This window comes from Dromiciops gliroides, chromosome 4 (genome assembly GCF_019393635.1).
Source record: "Dromiciops gliroides isolate mDroGli1 chromosome 4, mDroGli1.pri, whole genome shotgun sequence".
Lineage (NCBI taxonomy): Eukaryota > Metazoa > Chordata > Mammalia > Microbiotheria > Microbiotheriidae > Dromiciops > Dromiciops gliroides.
This window is the reverse complement of record NC_057864.1, coordinates 59623814-59640497: the sequence shown is the minus strand read 5'-3', so window position 1 is coordinate 59640497 and position 16684 is coordinate 59623814. Positions and strand designations below refer to the sequence as shown.

At 39.5% G+C, this 16684-nt stretch overlaps 1 protein-coding gene across 7 annotated transcripts in view; it reads right to left on the bottom strand.

Annotated features, from left to right (window-relative positions):
- Positions 1-16684, bottom strand: part of DCAF6 (DDB1 and CUL4 associated factor 6) — a 162782-nt gene that overhangs the window by 27099 nt on the left and 118999 nt on the right. For 6 of the 7 annotated variants that reach the window (XM_043999774.1, XM_043999776.1, XM_043999777.1 and 3 more), the window contains 4 exons: positions 9061-9178; positions 5824-5957; positions 1068-1154; positions 114-432 (listed from right to left, as the gene is read on the bottom strand). In XM_043999774.1, the coding sequence (XP_043855709.1) occupies positions 114-432; positions 1068-1154; positions 5824-5957; positions 9061-9178 (658 nt within the window). The remainder of the gene's footprint in view (positions 1-113; positions 433-1067; positions 1155-5823; positions 5958-9060; positions 9179-16684) is intronic. The other variant, XM_043999775.1, reaches the window with a different exon arrangement.

The window sequence follows — 16684 nt, the reverse complement described above, 5'->3', positions numbered from 1 at the left end:
AGTGCCAAAACATTTAGGACCCTCTTCTGTGACAATCCTAGAAGATCTCTCTAGTTCCAAATAATGGCCTATGAGTGATATGCATTATAGACAAAACTGAAGTGCTTACTGACCTGTGCCCTGGTCCTGTTCGATATCTTGCACCTGGGATTAGGACTGGCTCATCATCACTGTCATCGGTTTCTTGGAAAGTGGAGCCTCGAGTCAATGTTTCTTCGTGAATAATCGGCCCTGTGGATTCTGCCTGGGCCTGAGGCTCATCCTGTGTACCCTCTGCATGGGCAGTGCCCTCCAGGCTGGGTTGATCTGAAGGGTCCTGCTCTTGACTTTTTTCCTCTGGAAAAGAATCTTCTGGAACTTTGCAAGAGTTGTCAAGGTTGGGGTCATTCTTTTCTTCTGAGCTGCATTCCAGAGGCTGAGAGAAAACTGTATCTGATTGTGATCAGAAAATGATATGCAATCAGTTAATCATTCAGCTATTTCTAATCATTTAACCTGATTTCAAAGTTCGCCACCAGTGATGGAAAGTGTACACTTTCAATGGACACTCACTCTGTTTCCATTTCTTTGTTACCACAGAAAGTGCTACTAGAAATACTTCTGTCTCTAGAGGGCCATTCCCTCTTATCCTTTCATGGGGCATATGTCAAGTAGTAACATCAATGGGTCAAAGGGAACACATAATTTAATTACTTATCTTGTATGATTCCAAATTATCTGAAACTGAATACATTTTCCATCATTGTGACTATTCCTTTTTTTTTTTTTTTTTTTTTTTAGGCAATGGGGGGTTAAGTGGACTTGCCCATGGTCACACAGCTAGTAAGTGTCAAGTGTCTGAGGCCGGATTTGAACTCAGGTACTCCTGAATCCTGGGCCGGTGCTTTAACCACTGCGCCATCTAGCTGCCCCCTGTGACTATTCCTTTTTAAAGAGAAAAAAAGCAGTTAATTCATCTATCCTGAAATGTTCTTGAAAAGAACTTCTGGCTTTGAAAATGCTTGTTCTAATGACTGTTTTCAGTCCCCACAGTGGGGCAATCATCCAAACAGAACAAAGCAGCCCACCTGGATCTGGGGGGGCCTGGGCTGTTTCTTCTGAGCGTGTGCACTCCTGCATCTTGGTGGTCTCTTCTGATGACTCCTCAGGAGCTACTGGAATGGAGACACTGAACCGTTAACTTGTAAGGAGTTTATAAAAGCAGGCACCAACTTATCACACTGCAGAATCCAGTCTCATGTTCCAAATTTCCCATCCCAAGTTTGCTTTTTCCCTCTTTCCTTATGCTTAAAGAAACTGGTTTTAAATTATATTTTATTCCCATCACTAACATTTACCTAATACTGGTTCAGTTACCAGGAGGCTTTCTTTCAGGGACTCAGGTGCTTATCTGACACCTTAAATGGACATCTGCTGTCCAGTCAGCCTTCTTGGGTCATCCTCAAATGTTCAAGTGCCACTTCTGTGAAATCTCTCACCTCCAAGAAATTGTTGCTGGTGCTGTCATCACCTGACCTTGTATTTATTTACCCGAGTACATTCTGGGCACATATTGTATTCTTGCTCCCTCCCCTTCACCTCCAATTCCTCTATCAAATAAAAGCCCCATAGAGTCAAGGCTGCCTTCATTTTTGTCTCGGTATCAAACAACTAATATAGGTTTTGTTTTGTTTTTTTGGACGGGGCAATGAAGGTTAAGTGACTTGCCTAGGGTCACACAGCTAGTAAGTATCAAGTGAGGCTGAATTTGAACTCAGGTCCTCCTGAATCCAGGGCCGGTGCTTCATCCACTGCGCCACCTAGCTGCCTCCAACTAACAGTTTCTTGTGAGGATTGAATGTTATATTGAATTGGTTGGATGTTGCAGTGAAGTTTTTATGTTGTCATATCTACCCCCACCAATTAATTAGAAATGGATTCTGAGTAATACCTATTTAAGGCATATTTAAGCTACTTTTTGGTGGTATTTAGTCATTCAATTGTGTTTGACTCTTTGTGGCCCAGTGAACCATAGCACACCAATACCGTCCATGGAGTTTTCTTGACAAAGATACTGCAGTGATGTACCATTTCTTTTTCACTGGATTAAGGCAAATAGAGGTTAAGTGCCTTACCCAGAGTCACACTGCTAGTAAGTGTCTTAGGCCACATTTGAACTCAAGTCTTCCTGACTCCAGGCCCAGAGCTTTATCCACTAAGCCCCAATTTTTAAGACTATAGCACCTGGTATTCCCAGGTAACTCCCACCCGAGTCCTAAGCAGCCCCAATCTTACTTAGCTTCCAAAATCAGATGAAATTAGGGGTGTTCACCTGTGGAGCTACTAAAGCTCATTAAAATTTCACAAACACTCTGGGGATATCCTAGATTCTAGAAATGAGCCTAGCAAAAATAACTATAACCTTACATGTTGTTCTATAGTAGCCTTCTACTGGATATCAAGTAAGACAATATGTATTCTAGCTCCTATTCTGTCATTCAGAAGCTACATGATCTTCACCAACTTATGGGGCATCTCTAAGCCCTAGTTTCTACCTCCTCAGTCTTAAATTCCTCAAAGGGCCATTAAGAAACTCAAATGAGATGTCTATAAAAGCACTTTGAAGATGAGGCCTGAAAAAGCAGCTATCTTCTCCGTTCTTCCTCATCAAACACTTGCTGGATTTTCAGCCTCATTGCTCCATATTTTTCTTCCCTTTCACTGCCAAACATCTTGAAAAAGCCCTCTATGCCCAGGCCTCAGGCTTGTTCTCTCAGTCACTATCCAATGAAATGGTTCCTTCCAAAGTTATCAGTGAGAGCTGATGACCTTTTCTCAGTCTTCCTCTTCTGTAGCCTCTCCATAGTGTAGAAGGCTCACAACTAGTCTCTTCTCCCTCACGTCCTTCCCTATGGGTCTCCATGATGTTGTTCTCTCTTAGTTTTCCCTGTACCTGTTTGACCATTCAGTCCTCCTTACTTGTTCATGATCCATACTCTGCCACTCCACTATGGACATAGCCCAAGGCTTTCTCCTGGCCCTCTGCCAGTGACTCAACACACTTCCATGGGTTCAATTATCCATCCTATACGAGTGACTTCTACCTTTCTCTGTCCTGACTTCTACTTGCTTATTACCAACTCCTACTGCATATTTCAAACTCCCTTCTCTCCCCCATACAGTGACCACTTTGGTTTAGAGTCTCATCACCTCTTGCTTGGCCTATTGTGATGGCCTCCTTATTGGTCTCTCCCCTGCCCAAAGCTGACAAGCCTGTGTTCTTAAAGCATGAACACCATCTTACTCCCCCACTCAATAAACTCCAGTGGCCTCCATTACCTTTAGGATAAAATACAAATGACCCTCTTGGGCATTTAAAGTCCTTTATAACATGGTTCCACCAGACCATCTTTCTCGGTTTTTTTCATGCTTCACTGGACGACTCCATCCCCTTTGCTTAGGCTGCCCCATGACTGACACACTCCCTCCTGAGCCTGCCTCCTGCAATCCTAATTTCCTTCAGAGTTCAGCTCAAATGCCACTTCCTCCAGGAAATCTCTCCCTAGTCATCCTCCCTTCCCAGATGCTGGTACCTCCCCCAAATCACATTTATTTTTTATCTACCTGAATGAAGTGAATGAATGAAAAAGCACTTATAAAGCACTTGCTATGTCCCAAACAGAAAAGGTCAGAGTCCTTGCGTTCAAGGAGCAATGTACAGGTTATTTCTCTTGATAAAACACAATGCAGTTTCAATTTTGTCTTTGGGTCCCCCAAACCCAGCATGGTACCTAGCAGATACTTAAGAAATCCTTGATGATTGGTTGGGTGGAATAGTACTGGTAACTTAAGAGTCAACAGGAAATACTGGGAAGTTCTGGGTTGCTTTCTTTCCCCATTAACTTGAACCCTATAATCACAAGATTTTTTCAAAAGAAATGTACACTTTTAGGTCATGACTATATATGTGGTAAACAGTCATAACTCTGTTTAATCTCTTTTTGTTCCCTATCTCACTTAATGTGAGAATGGTCTAGGCAGATGCTAAGGAGCCCTGATGAAAAGTAATCAGCAGATTTACACAGATAGATCACATACATTTTTTTGGTCGTGTAACTGAATGGGGTACAAAGAATATAAGATATTGCTGCATTTATTAATTTTAATAAAACTATTAACTTGGTAGAAGAAAATTCAGCCTGGAAGGACCTCTTCAAAGCCTCTCGTGTATAGATTATTAAAAAGTGAAAGATGCGATTATAGAGATAATTTTGTTTCAAGGAGATATTTTTTCAAAGCTCTACACAAATGTCACAAGAGATGACTTCCATAAAGTTCAAACAAAGGAATTTCTAGTGAAAAGTAAGGGTTCTCATATTTACTTAGCATTTTAGGATTTAAGAACTTTTCCTGAAGTGACTATGAGAGTCACTAGTGAGTGACTAGAAAGTAGGATACATACATATACACAGAGAATTGGGGTTCAGAAGTAAAATGACTTGCTTAGAGTCCACAGACTGGGGTCAGATCTCCTGTTTGAACCTAGGTTTCCCCTAATGTTTTGTTCCTCACACTTTCTACTGAACCATTCATTCTCATTCTTATTCATTCTCTCTCTGTCTCTCTCAGCCTCCACCCCCCTTTCCTCCCCGCCTCTCCACAGGGTAAGATTCTTCATGGCTGTGACTCAGGAACGCCACAATCTCAGAATAATTCAAATTATAAACAACCGAAAGGGCAAGGGAAATTTGCTTGGTGGGTGTATAAGTAGGCTGCAGCATGTTACCAATGACAATTTGTGTGACAGCAGCAAAGTAAAATGTTTTTGAGGACCCATATGCTTGGGAAAGGGTGTGGGCTCGTCACTTAGGAAGAATAAGAAACCCCAGATAAGCAGCCAGAGTAATTCATGTACTATCACTAAGCCTTGGTAACTGTACCTATAAAATAGAGTGGCTTATTATATATTGCCTGCCTCAGGGTTATGGTGGGCAAAGTGCTCTGTAGATGATAAAGTGTCATACGAATGTAAGCTATTATTACTAAAAGAACAAAAGAAAGGCTCCAGAATTTTGTCTAGCCCTGATATGAGGTGTTTATAAGGAGATGCAGAGAGTAATTGTAGGATAAGATGGGGGATTCCAATATACATCATTGGAAGTATTCCTCAAACTAATGACATCATGGACCCACCAATGTTGTAAAAATATCTTTCTACTTTAAGAAGCAGAAAAAGGATTTACTGAAAAGTGGGCAGAAGTAGGAAAATAATTGAGGGACAATGTGGTTCCCTCTATGGCACAGATCAGTGACAAAGACAATTCTTGCTGGAATTTATGGAAAGAATGAGTCTGTTACCAGAAGTCTGGAATGGGCTGTCACATCCACTCCTTGGTCTGGAATTGCTGGTGATCAACAGAGAGAGGTGGTGTGCTTCCACGGCCCCAGGCAGGGGCCACATGCATTCCTGCCACCATCACACCCCCTTAGACAGCCAAGAGTAGCTATAGGGGCTAATTCGATGTGTTCAAATTCAGAGCAGTGTGTTAACTTAGAGAAGCATAAATAACAGTATTTATGGTCTGCTGCATTTTTATGTTTGTTGTTAAGCATTTCCCAATGACATTTTAACCCGATTCTTGCCCCACAAAAATTCTGCATCCCAATTTTCCCTCTCTGCTCTAAACAAGGAAGGACTTGGGCAAATGGAGAACTAACTCCCAGAAGCTGTGGGTCTGCTCTCCCTCAGCCTCAGGAATGATATGAAACAACTTGAGGCCTCTCTAAGCCCCCCACTCTTTGATGTGGTTTAAAACTTTTAGGATAACAGAAAACAATCCTTACTGGCTTCCCCGCTTGGAGGCTGCAGTTGTGGCTGTGGCTGTGGCTGTGAGGGGCTTGGGAGGCCCCGAGGTGGATCCTGTTCCTCAGGTTTGCTGTGGCTCCCACTTCCTCTAGAACTTGAGGCGGTGCTGCTCCTGCCCCCAGAAGAGACCATGAGTGACTCCAAGGGATGGGATCATAAAGTATGGAATACTTTCAGAATAATTTTTAATGCATGTGACTACAAAATAGAAACCAAAAGTGTGGAGTCTAATTGCAGAAAAGGACTCAGTTTTTAAACTGGGCTTATAAAGGGTAAACTTTGCACAGTTACTTTTGAGTCTAAATTCTATGATATGTAAAAAAGCATAAGAAATAACAAGTTATTGTAATATTCCCTTCCCCCTGCAATTGACTCTACTGTCAGTCTAGATGACAATATTCCTGGAACCTCTTTATTATTATTATTATTTTATTTTATTTTTGGTGGGGAAATGAGGGTTAAGTGACTTGCCCAAGGTCACACAGTAAGTGTCATATCTGTCTGAGGCCAGATCTGAACTCAGGTACTCCTGGATCCAGGGCCAGTGCTTTATCCACTGCGCCACCTAGCTGTCCCCTGGAACCTCTTTAAAAAAAAAATAATAAACATTTTTATTTTATGTTTTGGGTTCCAATTTTTATCCCTCTTACCCTCCCTCCCCTTCTTCCTCCTCCCTAAGGTGGCAAATAATCATATATGGGTTATATATGTATGATTCTGTAAAATGCTGCCATATTTGTCATTTTGTACAAGAAAACTTGATTAAAAGAAAAAAGAATGAAAGTGAAAAATAGCATGCGTCAGTCCTGGAACCTCCTTAAAAAAATCAAATACCAGTTCTTGTGTTTTTATTATTGCCATTAATGTCTAGATGCATTTTGACTGAATTTGGACATAAAATAATCATATTGTCCTTTCTCCCTTCTCCCGTCCCTGGCAAATGGTTCAACTTAATCATTCCTTTGATGTTACAGACTTTAAAAGCCACAACTTATCAGAGCTTGTTGTTCTAGGCAGAAGAGTCCTGGTTTTTTTAGCTGATCCTGACACAGAAATCCTCGTATAGGTGCCCTGCTCTGTACCTTTGTCTAGCTGATTATGTTTTTCTTGAGATGTGACAACCAGGAATACACCAAATATTTGAGCTGTCACTTCATCATGCTTTTGGGGAAGAAGAGAAGATTCACTATTTATTACAAATACTCTTCTGCTGGTCTTTGATCAGAAAAGCATACCTGGTATTAAGGGATCTACATTATGTTTGAGAATAAAATGAAATATCTCAAAATAAGTTGATAATGGATGAGAAACAGAAATTTTTTAATGTTTAGAAGGAAATGTGAACGAACAAAAATAACACAATGATCTTAAGAGACAACTAAAGTACATATATCTTAGTAGAAAACTATTGTTTTGGTTTTCTGCCAAGTTGTAAAAAGATTTTAAATGTAAAAGTTAATGTGTTGTGTTTCTATATTAATGCAGGACCCTCCTCCAAATATTAAGCTGAATTAGAGACATAGGTAAAATACTCAGGTGTAAATCATATCTACACATAACTGTTACAATACATTTCATAGCAGCCTTTAGTATCCTTCCTATTTTAGGGCATTTACAAATTAAGAAAGAGGCCAGGACATTCCATGTACACCACAAAATAGAAAACCTGAAAAGACTGCCTAGTTAAGTGATGTGCAATGATGTTCTGGCTAGAGCCTTCTTGCAATTATGCAAACCATCAACTTAAAAATCTAGACAGAAAATTCCAAGGTAGAGAAATACAGCATCTCTAGAAATGTTCATTGTCTATATCATCATTGCTATTTGAAAATCTTTAGGCAGAGAACCTCTAGTTGCATATGGATATAGCAGCTAAAGGAATATTATTATGTTATCACTGCTAACCATTCTTTGATCATATCTAGGAACGTTTTTCCTTCTTTAAAGCTGAATACCAGAATTATTCCTTCATTAAATGTCAAAATTTCAAGGATTCATGACTTCCCACTGGTGAAGATTTCAACTCTTCTACCTTTTAGAAGATAGTCTGAGAGCTGGTACGCATAAAAAATTCACCCACCTGTAGCTGATCTGGTGAGAAGCCTGGCTGGGCTAGTCTTGAACAAAAGATATCCAGGCTAGCATTGGGCGAGAGGACCTACCAGAGCTTGTGCTCCTCTGCCATTGCCTTTGAGAGAAACTTCCCTGCCATACTAACTATATTATGCCATAGTACAATCACTGACGTTCAAAATGGTTGTAAAAAATTCAGTCAAATACATGTGCTCAGCACTTACTATTTGAAAGGCGCTGTGGTAGGCCCTGTCAAGTAAACAAATAGGAGTAAGATGTGATTCTTGCCCTCAAGGAGTTTCTTGTCAGAGGGCTCAAAGAAATAATAATGCAGTACAAGATAAACTATAATAAGTGCCATAAAAGGACAATAGGTAGTTATGGGAAGAAAAATAACACCTGACTGCAAAAATACCAGAAAGCTTCATAACAGAGGTGGCATTTTAGCTAGGTGTGGTGTGACTTTGACAAGTATATATTTGGGAGGGAAGGCACTCCAGGTTCAGAGAACAATATGAGCAAAGCTACAGTGGCAAGAGATTATAGGACATGTTTCAATTCTTTTCTTTCTTTTCTTTTCTTTTTTTTTTTTTGCAGGGCAATGGGAGTTAAATAACTTGCCCAGGGTCACACAGCTAGTAAGTGTCAAGTGTCTTATGTCAGATTTGAACTCAGGTCCACCTGAATCCAGGGCCTATGCTTTATCCATTGCACCACCTAGTTGCCCCAAGATTATAGGACATGTTTAAGGAATAATGAGTTAAATGATATTGACTGTGGTGGGAATGTTGAGATAATTCTAGAAAAAGAGTTGGGGCCAATATGAAAGACATCAAATGCCACTGTGTTAAAGAGCTCAAGCTCTGTTGGGTTGGCAATGGGGAGTCATTGTCAGTTTCCTAAGTGGTGAATGACTTATCAAGAATAGGTTAATTGAAAAAGATTTCTATCAAAAATAGTTACAATGAAAATGTCCTACCACATAAACAGTAAGCTGCAGACTTCCCAGATAATGCTAGAGCCAGAAAATGAGGGTCTTATTCAGTAATAAGAGAAAACACAACAAAAACAACTTGAAAGTTAATTTTAGGAATAATTCTTCAGAATGACAAAGAACATTTAAAAAACATTCTTAAACTTACCACTCATCTGTGAAGTCCAGTTTTATTGTGCTTGTAGTTGTTCCTTCGGTGCTGTAGTGTAAACTTAAAACTGGCTCACCTGTCCCTGGTCTTGGGCTCAGCTTTTCACTACTGTTATCTGAAAATGGTGTGTGACAATGTTTGAAAAGGTTTCTGCAACTTCAATAAAAAGATATCAATTCTTAAGAGTTTATATTTATTACAGGAGGTTATCTTTTGGGTACTATATTTTCCCATTTCTTATGGCCCCAAATTCAAGTGTGAGGAGGTATCCTATTAGATTAATATTGTTGAAGTTTCCTAAAAATATAACTATTGGTTTTTTGAAACGGTTCTGGGTGAAATTCTACCTTTAGATATGGGCACAAAACTCCCAGCTACTCATGTGGGAGTTAAATGCACCAGATCATGGCATTTGGACCTTAAGGGACTAAACTGATAGGCAAAGGAAGAAGATATTGGTCCTTTAATATAAATTCTGTTCATTAACTATATTTTTTATGTTTTAGTTGAGATAAGAACAATTGTATAATAATATACTAATTATAGCAGTTATGACATTAAATTGATCAGAATTAGTAAACTAGAAACATGCAAGAGCATTAGAAAGAAGCTGTTACAGTACTGAAAAAAATTATTAATAAACAAATGCTATAAAATTTTTGTGACTGTCCTTTCAAATGAAGAAGTTTTGAATTTGACAAAAGATTTTAAGCTAGTATGTACTTATTAAAGAAAAAAGGAGCAAAACAATTTACTAAACCCTACCATTTCTAAACTCCTGTTTGTCTTAAAATTGTATTTTTTGGTACATGAAAAAAATATAACCCATTCATGATTCAGACTCCCCATTGATTTGATTATGCAAGGAATTATAGTTCCTCATATTATGGAAGTATCTGTGAAGCAACTGACCTGGCATGACGTGATTGGGGTGTGTGTATATTTTATATAGAGGTAATTTCTCTATATAAATATAGACATATATAAGTATACACACACAGACATGTGTTCAATTTATCAGATCACCATTAAGTAGTAGATCAAAGCATGGAATTCTGCTAGGTTCTTCAAAGCAATTTAAAGCTGACCACACTTAAAAGTAGAAATTGATCTGTTTCACTTCAAGGCAAAAAAGAATGAGCAAATGGATGTTCAGAGAAAATAAAACACTGCTTGCAAGACATCCCTTTTATGATGAAGAATAGCATTAAGAAACACAGAGATTTACTAGGAATATAGATGGATAGACAATCAAATCTGAAACACTTCTTGCAGCAAATCTGTCTTTGTGATAACTATTAACAAACACTGCAACGATTAATATAATACAATTAAGAAGCTTCTCTCTTAAAAAAAAATTAATCAGGCTTCATGGTTGTGAGCTATATTTTGTCTCATGATAACAGACTTATGCATCTTTTTTCCACTTAAGGATCTCAAAACATTTAAAAGACATTAATGAATAAGATCTCCTAAAACTGCAGCTTTAAGCCTAGGAAGAACTTAGTATCACAATTGCAAAGATGGAATAAATGAAGATGAAAAATCCAAACTCTGGAAGGCCAGAAGAAGATCCAAGAACCAAAACCCCTATATTTTAAGATACTGATACTGATTAATGGGAAAATTGTCTTTGACTAATTAAAATCAGCAATAATAAAGATATATATATATATATAAATTTTTTTTTGGCAGGGCAATGAGGGTTAAGTGACTTGCCCAGGGTCACACAGCTAGTAAGTGTCAAGTAATAAAAATATATTTTAACATTTTCTTCCCATTCCTGCTGTTCAGGTATCAATGCTGCTGAGGGCGAATTATAAGGTCAGTCTCCAAATAGTGACTCCATTTTGTTGCCTACTTCTATAAATAATACTAGAAGTAAACTCCATTATTATTTTCAAGGGAGCAGCCTTATATTTACTGCCCTGTAAAAGGTTCTTTGTCAAATAACATTCTGAGTAAACCGATGGACTTACTGGTTCAACACAATACCAAGATTACTGTATTTTTTAAAAGCACCAAACGGAAATTGTGCTTCTAGAACATGGCTAAAAATGACCCTCTGAACCACACATAAGTTTAAGAATTACCACAAAGCACAAGCACAGAAAAGACATTTTTTGGCTGTTTCCTAGTCCATCATACTCCGCTTTTCTGCTGAAATTTATAATCACAAACAGAATCACTGGACGTAAGAGATACAAGACCAAACGGTACAGCGATCCTACAATTTCATGGATGAAGAAACCAACACCTAGAAAGGCTCAGTATGTCTAAGGCTTGCAGAGTGGTGGGGCAGACTAGGCACTAGAACTCAGGCACACCTCTTCAATTATATATAACCCATGTTGCCTTCCAAAGCATCAGCTGCCCAAGTCCCTTTCACCCTCAGGCTCTGAGAATGGGTAGGGCTAAGAACTAGAAAGATTCAAGAAGTAGCAAGGCAACTAACTAAGACCGAATCTTTCTTTAGGCCTGATGATGCTTTACAGTTGGGTCAGGTCTCTAAAAAAGTATTCATCATTTGATTGTCAGAAAGTAGACACTGCTCCTTTTAACTTGAAGACATGAAAGAAAATTGAATTCCCTTTATTCTATTTCTTCTCTTTCTGAAAAAAATACATGTTGCTCTCAGTTTTCCCCAACTTGTTAAGTTCTGAAAAAGTTTTCACCAACATTAAGACTGCTAACAAAGATATATTATCTATGACATTTTGCTTAATAAGCACAAGTTGTGTTTCTTCTAAACACATTTCATTTCCATAGGTAGAGATCATAATAGAGGTTTAAGTTTTTCTTATGTAATGAAAATTCCCTGCGTAAAGCTTTTGGTAATTCACTACTATACTCATCTGCCCTACCTCCAGAACACACTATGAAAGAATTCAAGTCACGTAATTCAGCAGCAATGAAACTTAGTTTTTGGTTTTTTAAATGAAAAAAAAAATCATCTGTATTTTCTTAGCAAGTCCCTAAAGAGATAAAATGGCTTAAATGGGGTATTAGCTTAATTGAGACAACTCAATAATATCCCAATTCACAGAATCCTGAAATCTTTGAAGGAGATTCCAGACGCCATGCAGAACAGGTTCCCAGCTCCATCACACCACCAACAAGCAGTCATTTAGTCTCTGCTTGGAAATTCCCAGTGACAGACTCCTGGCCCAGTGAGGTGACCTGATTCTTTTGTTTGACATCTTACAGCCTGAATGGCAGGGGCTGAGCAGAACCTAACCACCAGACAAGCATTCCAATACTTTAAGAAAGCCAACTGTCTTCTCCATCCAAATCTAAACATCCCATTTCCTTCGACCAATCTCCTATGCATGGTTTTGAGTCCTTTAGTTACTGGGGATGCTGCCCTCTAGAACAGTGCGACTTAAAATATTTTGTGCCATGAATGCCTCTATGAAATCTATGAAAGCCTTCTCAGAATCACACTTTTAAATGAATAAAGCAAAACACATGGGCTTGCAAAGGAAACCCATTATATTGAAATACAGCTATTTATCTATATAAAAAGTACACAGGCTCCAAGTTAAGAAAGAGCTCCTGCTCTATATGAACTCTAGCTTGTCCAATTCTTCCTAAAATTCATCAGTCATAATTGACAATTATATACTGTCAAACTAAAACTTATTAGAAAAAGTATATGGCAGCTCAAGTTGCTATTTGGAGAAGAGAACTTGGGAAACAAGACCCACTTTCCTTAAGAAATCTACAACAACGTGTGTCTCACATAAGACTTTTTGACTGCCTAGTTCTCTTGTTCCTTCCTCCATTAAAAGAATGGGATTTGTACTGTGGTACACCTCAGTACAATGAATACGTAATGAACAAAAATTCATTTTTGTCATATCCTTCACTGACAAATTCTTAAGCAATTTTATGTTGTCAAAATCAGGGCCAGCTTGCTAGCTGCTGTTTTCAAGCACATCTGATAGAAATGTCCCTTCCTTTTCAAACCTTTGTCCATTTTATTTATGGCAGAAAAAACTGCTCATAAACATGCCAAAACTAACAAAAGATTAACAAAGTATCAACAGCAGAGTGTGTGTGTGTGTGTGTGTGTGTGTGTGTGAGAGAGAGAGAGAGAGAGAGAGAGAGAGAGAGAGAGAGAGAGAGAGAGAGAGAGAGAGAGAGATTTCACTGTTGTAGAGAAATCCCAGTGAGGAAACCTTCCTGTACCACTATAGACTGATAAGAACTCTTTGACAACTTATATTATGAAAGCTGCCTAAGGCATGGAGAGAGGTTAAGTGACTGTACAGGGTCCTATGTCCAATATGTGTTTGGGGGTGGGATTTGAAGACACGTCTTCTCAACATCAAGGCTGCCCCTCAGAGCGTATGACTTTGCTTTATACTTGAAAATTATTTGTTGATATGAACAATTAGATCTTGGGAATGTATGTGTACATACCACAGTATTGGCCAAAGTATGAGTTCAAAGGGTAATCAAAGGACAGGTTAATGCTCCTTCTTATAAGATATAGAAAGAAAAAGACCTCATTTCTGAATTATCTTGTATAACATTTACCCTGCTTTGGGGATAGGAGCATTTTATCTATTGAATCCGTTGTAAATCCATTTAGAAATTGTGGTATGGTCATCGTTATGATAAAAACCACACATGTATTAATTGTCAAGCATAGGTCAGAGACTGTATAAGGCATCCTTCAGAAAATTCCCATTCTAAAATTTTTATTTTGTGTTGTAGTTATCTATTTTTTAACCATACACCATAACAAACCACTAAGCTCTAAGTTCCGTGAGACCTGTTTTACTTTCAATTTCTGTCTCATCTCATCACTTTTCAGGTAGCCAAAGCATTTAATGCACACTTAAAGAATCCGGTCATATGAACTCTGCAGCCGTGCACCAGCTATCAAACCACAAACAGTTCCTAAGTATTTACTATGTACTTGACTCTAGGCTGGGGGACAAAAACAAAAGTCCAACAGCCCTTGCTATTAAAGAGCTTCTATGGGGAAAGACAGGTGTATACAAAAGAAATATATACAAAATAACCCAAAGAAAATTTGGGGGTGATGGGAAAAGGAGAGAGGGAGGAAAGGAGGGAGAGAGGGGGAGAGAGAGAGATGCTATCAACTGGGAGATCAATGAAGTCTGCATGTAAGAAAACTAGATAATCCGAGAGGCCCAGGAGAGGAGGGAGTGAACTCCAGGCATGGGGGTCAATCTAGGCAAAGGCAAGGAAATGGAAGTGAGGCTGCCATATAGGCCAGTTTGGCTGGATTGGAGAGTATGGGAAAGGGAGTAATGAATCACACCTGGAGAGGCAAGCTGGAGGCAGGTTTGAAGTGAATTTGTATTTGACCTTAGAGTGAACAGGAGCCCTGGAGTTTACTGAGCGGGGCTGAGTGACATGGCCAGGCCTGAGTTTTAGTAATATCGCTTACACCACTAGGATAAACTACTGATGCTAATAAACTATAAAAAATAAGGTAACAGGTACAAGATAAAAATCTTATAGAAAACTTAGTTCTACTCAATCTATGGATTCTAAAGATTTTGGATCCCCAAATTAGCTGGGTTTTAGACACCTTCAAATGACAAATTTCCCTGGGCCAATGAGGATAAATGAGAAGAAATTCTCTCTCCTTGAACTCTTTGAACTCCTTTCTTTATAAACTTTATTTTTAGCTATGAACTACGGGATCTCCATACCTCTCTCAAATTGTGTCCTAAGGCAATTGCTGATTCTTAGTAGAGAATACTAAGGGGAGAATCTGCATCAGAAGCTGACAGAAAACCTATTACATACATAACAGTCAAAAACCACATTTGGATATGGGAAACAATGCTCTCTCTGGCTTAATAGTGATCACTTGCCCTCCCCCCCCCAATATTATTGCTAACCATCTTAAATAAATAAATGAGTACTACTAGAAGAGAAGCCAACTAAAACACATCAGTCAGGGATCCCATTAGCGTAGGCTAATGGAAAGGTTATAGCCTACAAAGACAGATATCTAGAAAGAAAAAAGAATCCTCCCATCACTTAAGTCCCACTTAAAAATCAATCAATCCACTCTGTTCTATGAACCTTTTGGTTCAATTTTTACAAACAATTATTAAGCATCTGCTATGTGCAAAGTCTCTGAATGTGCAGCACAACACAGGGGGGTGGAAAGCCAGACAGAGTCAGGAGAACCTGGGTTCAAGGCCCATTTTAGACAATCCCACCTGCTGCCTCTGTGTGACCCTCTCAGGGACTACAGGCAACTCTCTGAGACTATCAATGGCAGGACTGCTGCTGCTCTGCCTTAGTAGAGGCAGTTTCCTCATTGGGAAGGACCTGACACCAATGAAATCCAGGCCAGGACACAAATGTGCAAGATACTGTGCTAGGTTCTAGGATTGTGAAGACAAAAATAAGACTGTCCTGTTTCCAAGAAACTTACATGCTACAGGAAGTGGGGTTGGGAGACCTATGGAAATGACACGGACACAGAAAAAGCAAAAACAAGATAATGGGAGAAGGGAGAACGTACTAACGAATGGAAGGATTCAAGCCAAGACTTGCTGAGGTGGTGGCACCTGAACTGAGCCTTGGAGACTAGAAGGACTGTGAGAGGTAGAAGTGAGAGGAAAGTCCATCCCAGGGAGGGAGAGCACTCTAGGTGAAGTCATGGAGATGGAATACTGAGTTGGTGGAAATGGCTTTCAGGCCAATGTCCCTGGCAAACTGAGGGTGTCAAAGAGAATGTGAGTCTGTAAAGGTAAGATGGATGAAGAGTGGGATGGTGCCCAGTGGTTCCAACCTGAGCAGTATAAATGCAACAATAGAAGGTTATGACCCAAGACATATGGGAAATTTCAGAATCCAGGATCAAAAACCAAGTAAACTTATCAGTGTTGATCCAAGGTGATGTTTCTCAATCTTTTTCTGCTCATGCCATGAAGAATCATAGCACCTCAACGTTTATGTTGTCAACAATAACAGGAGTTAGAGACTTTTGCATGCAGGTATGATTTCAAGTGTGTTTCTTATCTTTCAAAGAGACTTGCCCATGTGATTACCAGTTTAAGTTCTATACAGTTCACAGCATACCCAGACCAGTGTGTCATAGCCCACTTGTTTAAAGAACCACTAATCTAAGGTATGACCACCTGGGCATTGATGTGGTTGGAGAATTAGAAGAAAGTCAGCTTTAGGAGCCGAAGCCAAGATGGCAGTGTAAAGGCAGGGATGTACCTGAGCTCTCCCAAACTCCCCTCCAAACAACTTTAAAACTTCAAAGCAAATTCTAGAGCAAACAAACCAACAAAAAGTCAGGGTGAAACAATTTTCTAGTCCAAGACAACTTAGAAGGCTGGCAGGAAAGGTTTGTCTCACTGGGGTGAGTGGAGCACAGTGCAGCATAGGCTGCCCCCACCCCCAAGCCAGTAGCAGGCCTTGGGGTTGCAGGAGGGGTGTGCATCAGTGCAGCAGCTTCAGGAGCTCTTGGCCCACAGATGGTAGGGGAGTCAGACAACGGGTCAGAAGGAGATGACGGGGCACCCTCTGCTGGCACTGGATGTAGGACTCTGCTGCACTGCCAATATGGAAGGCCGGGTCATAGTACCAGGGCAATGAGGAGCATGAGCACACC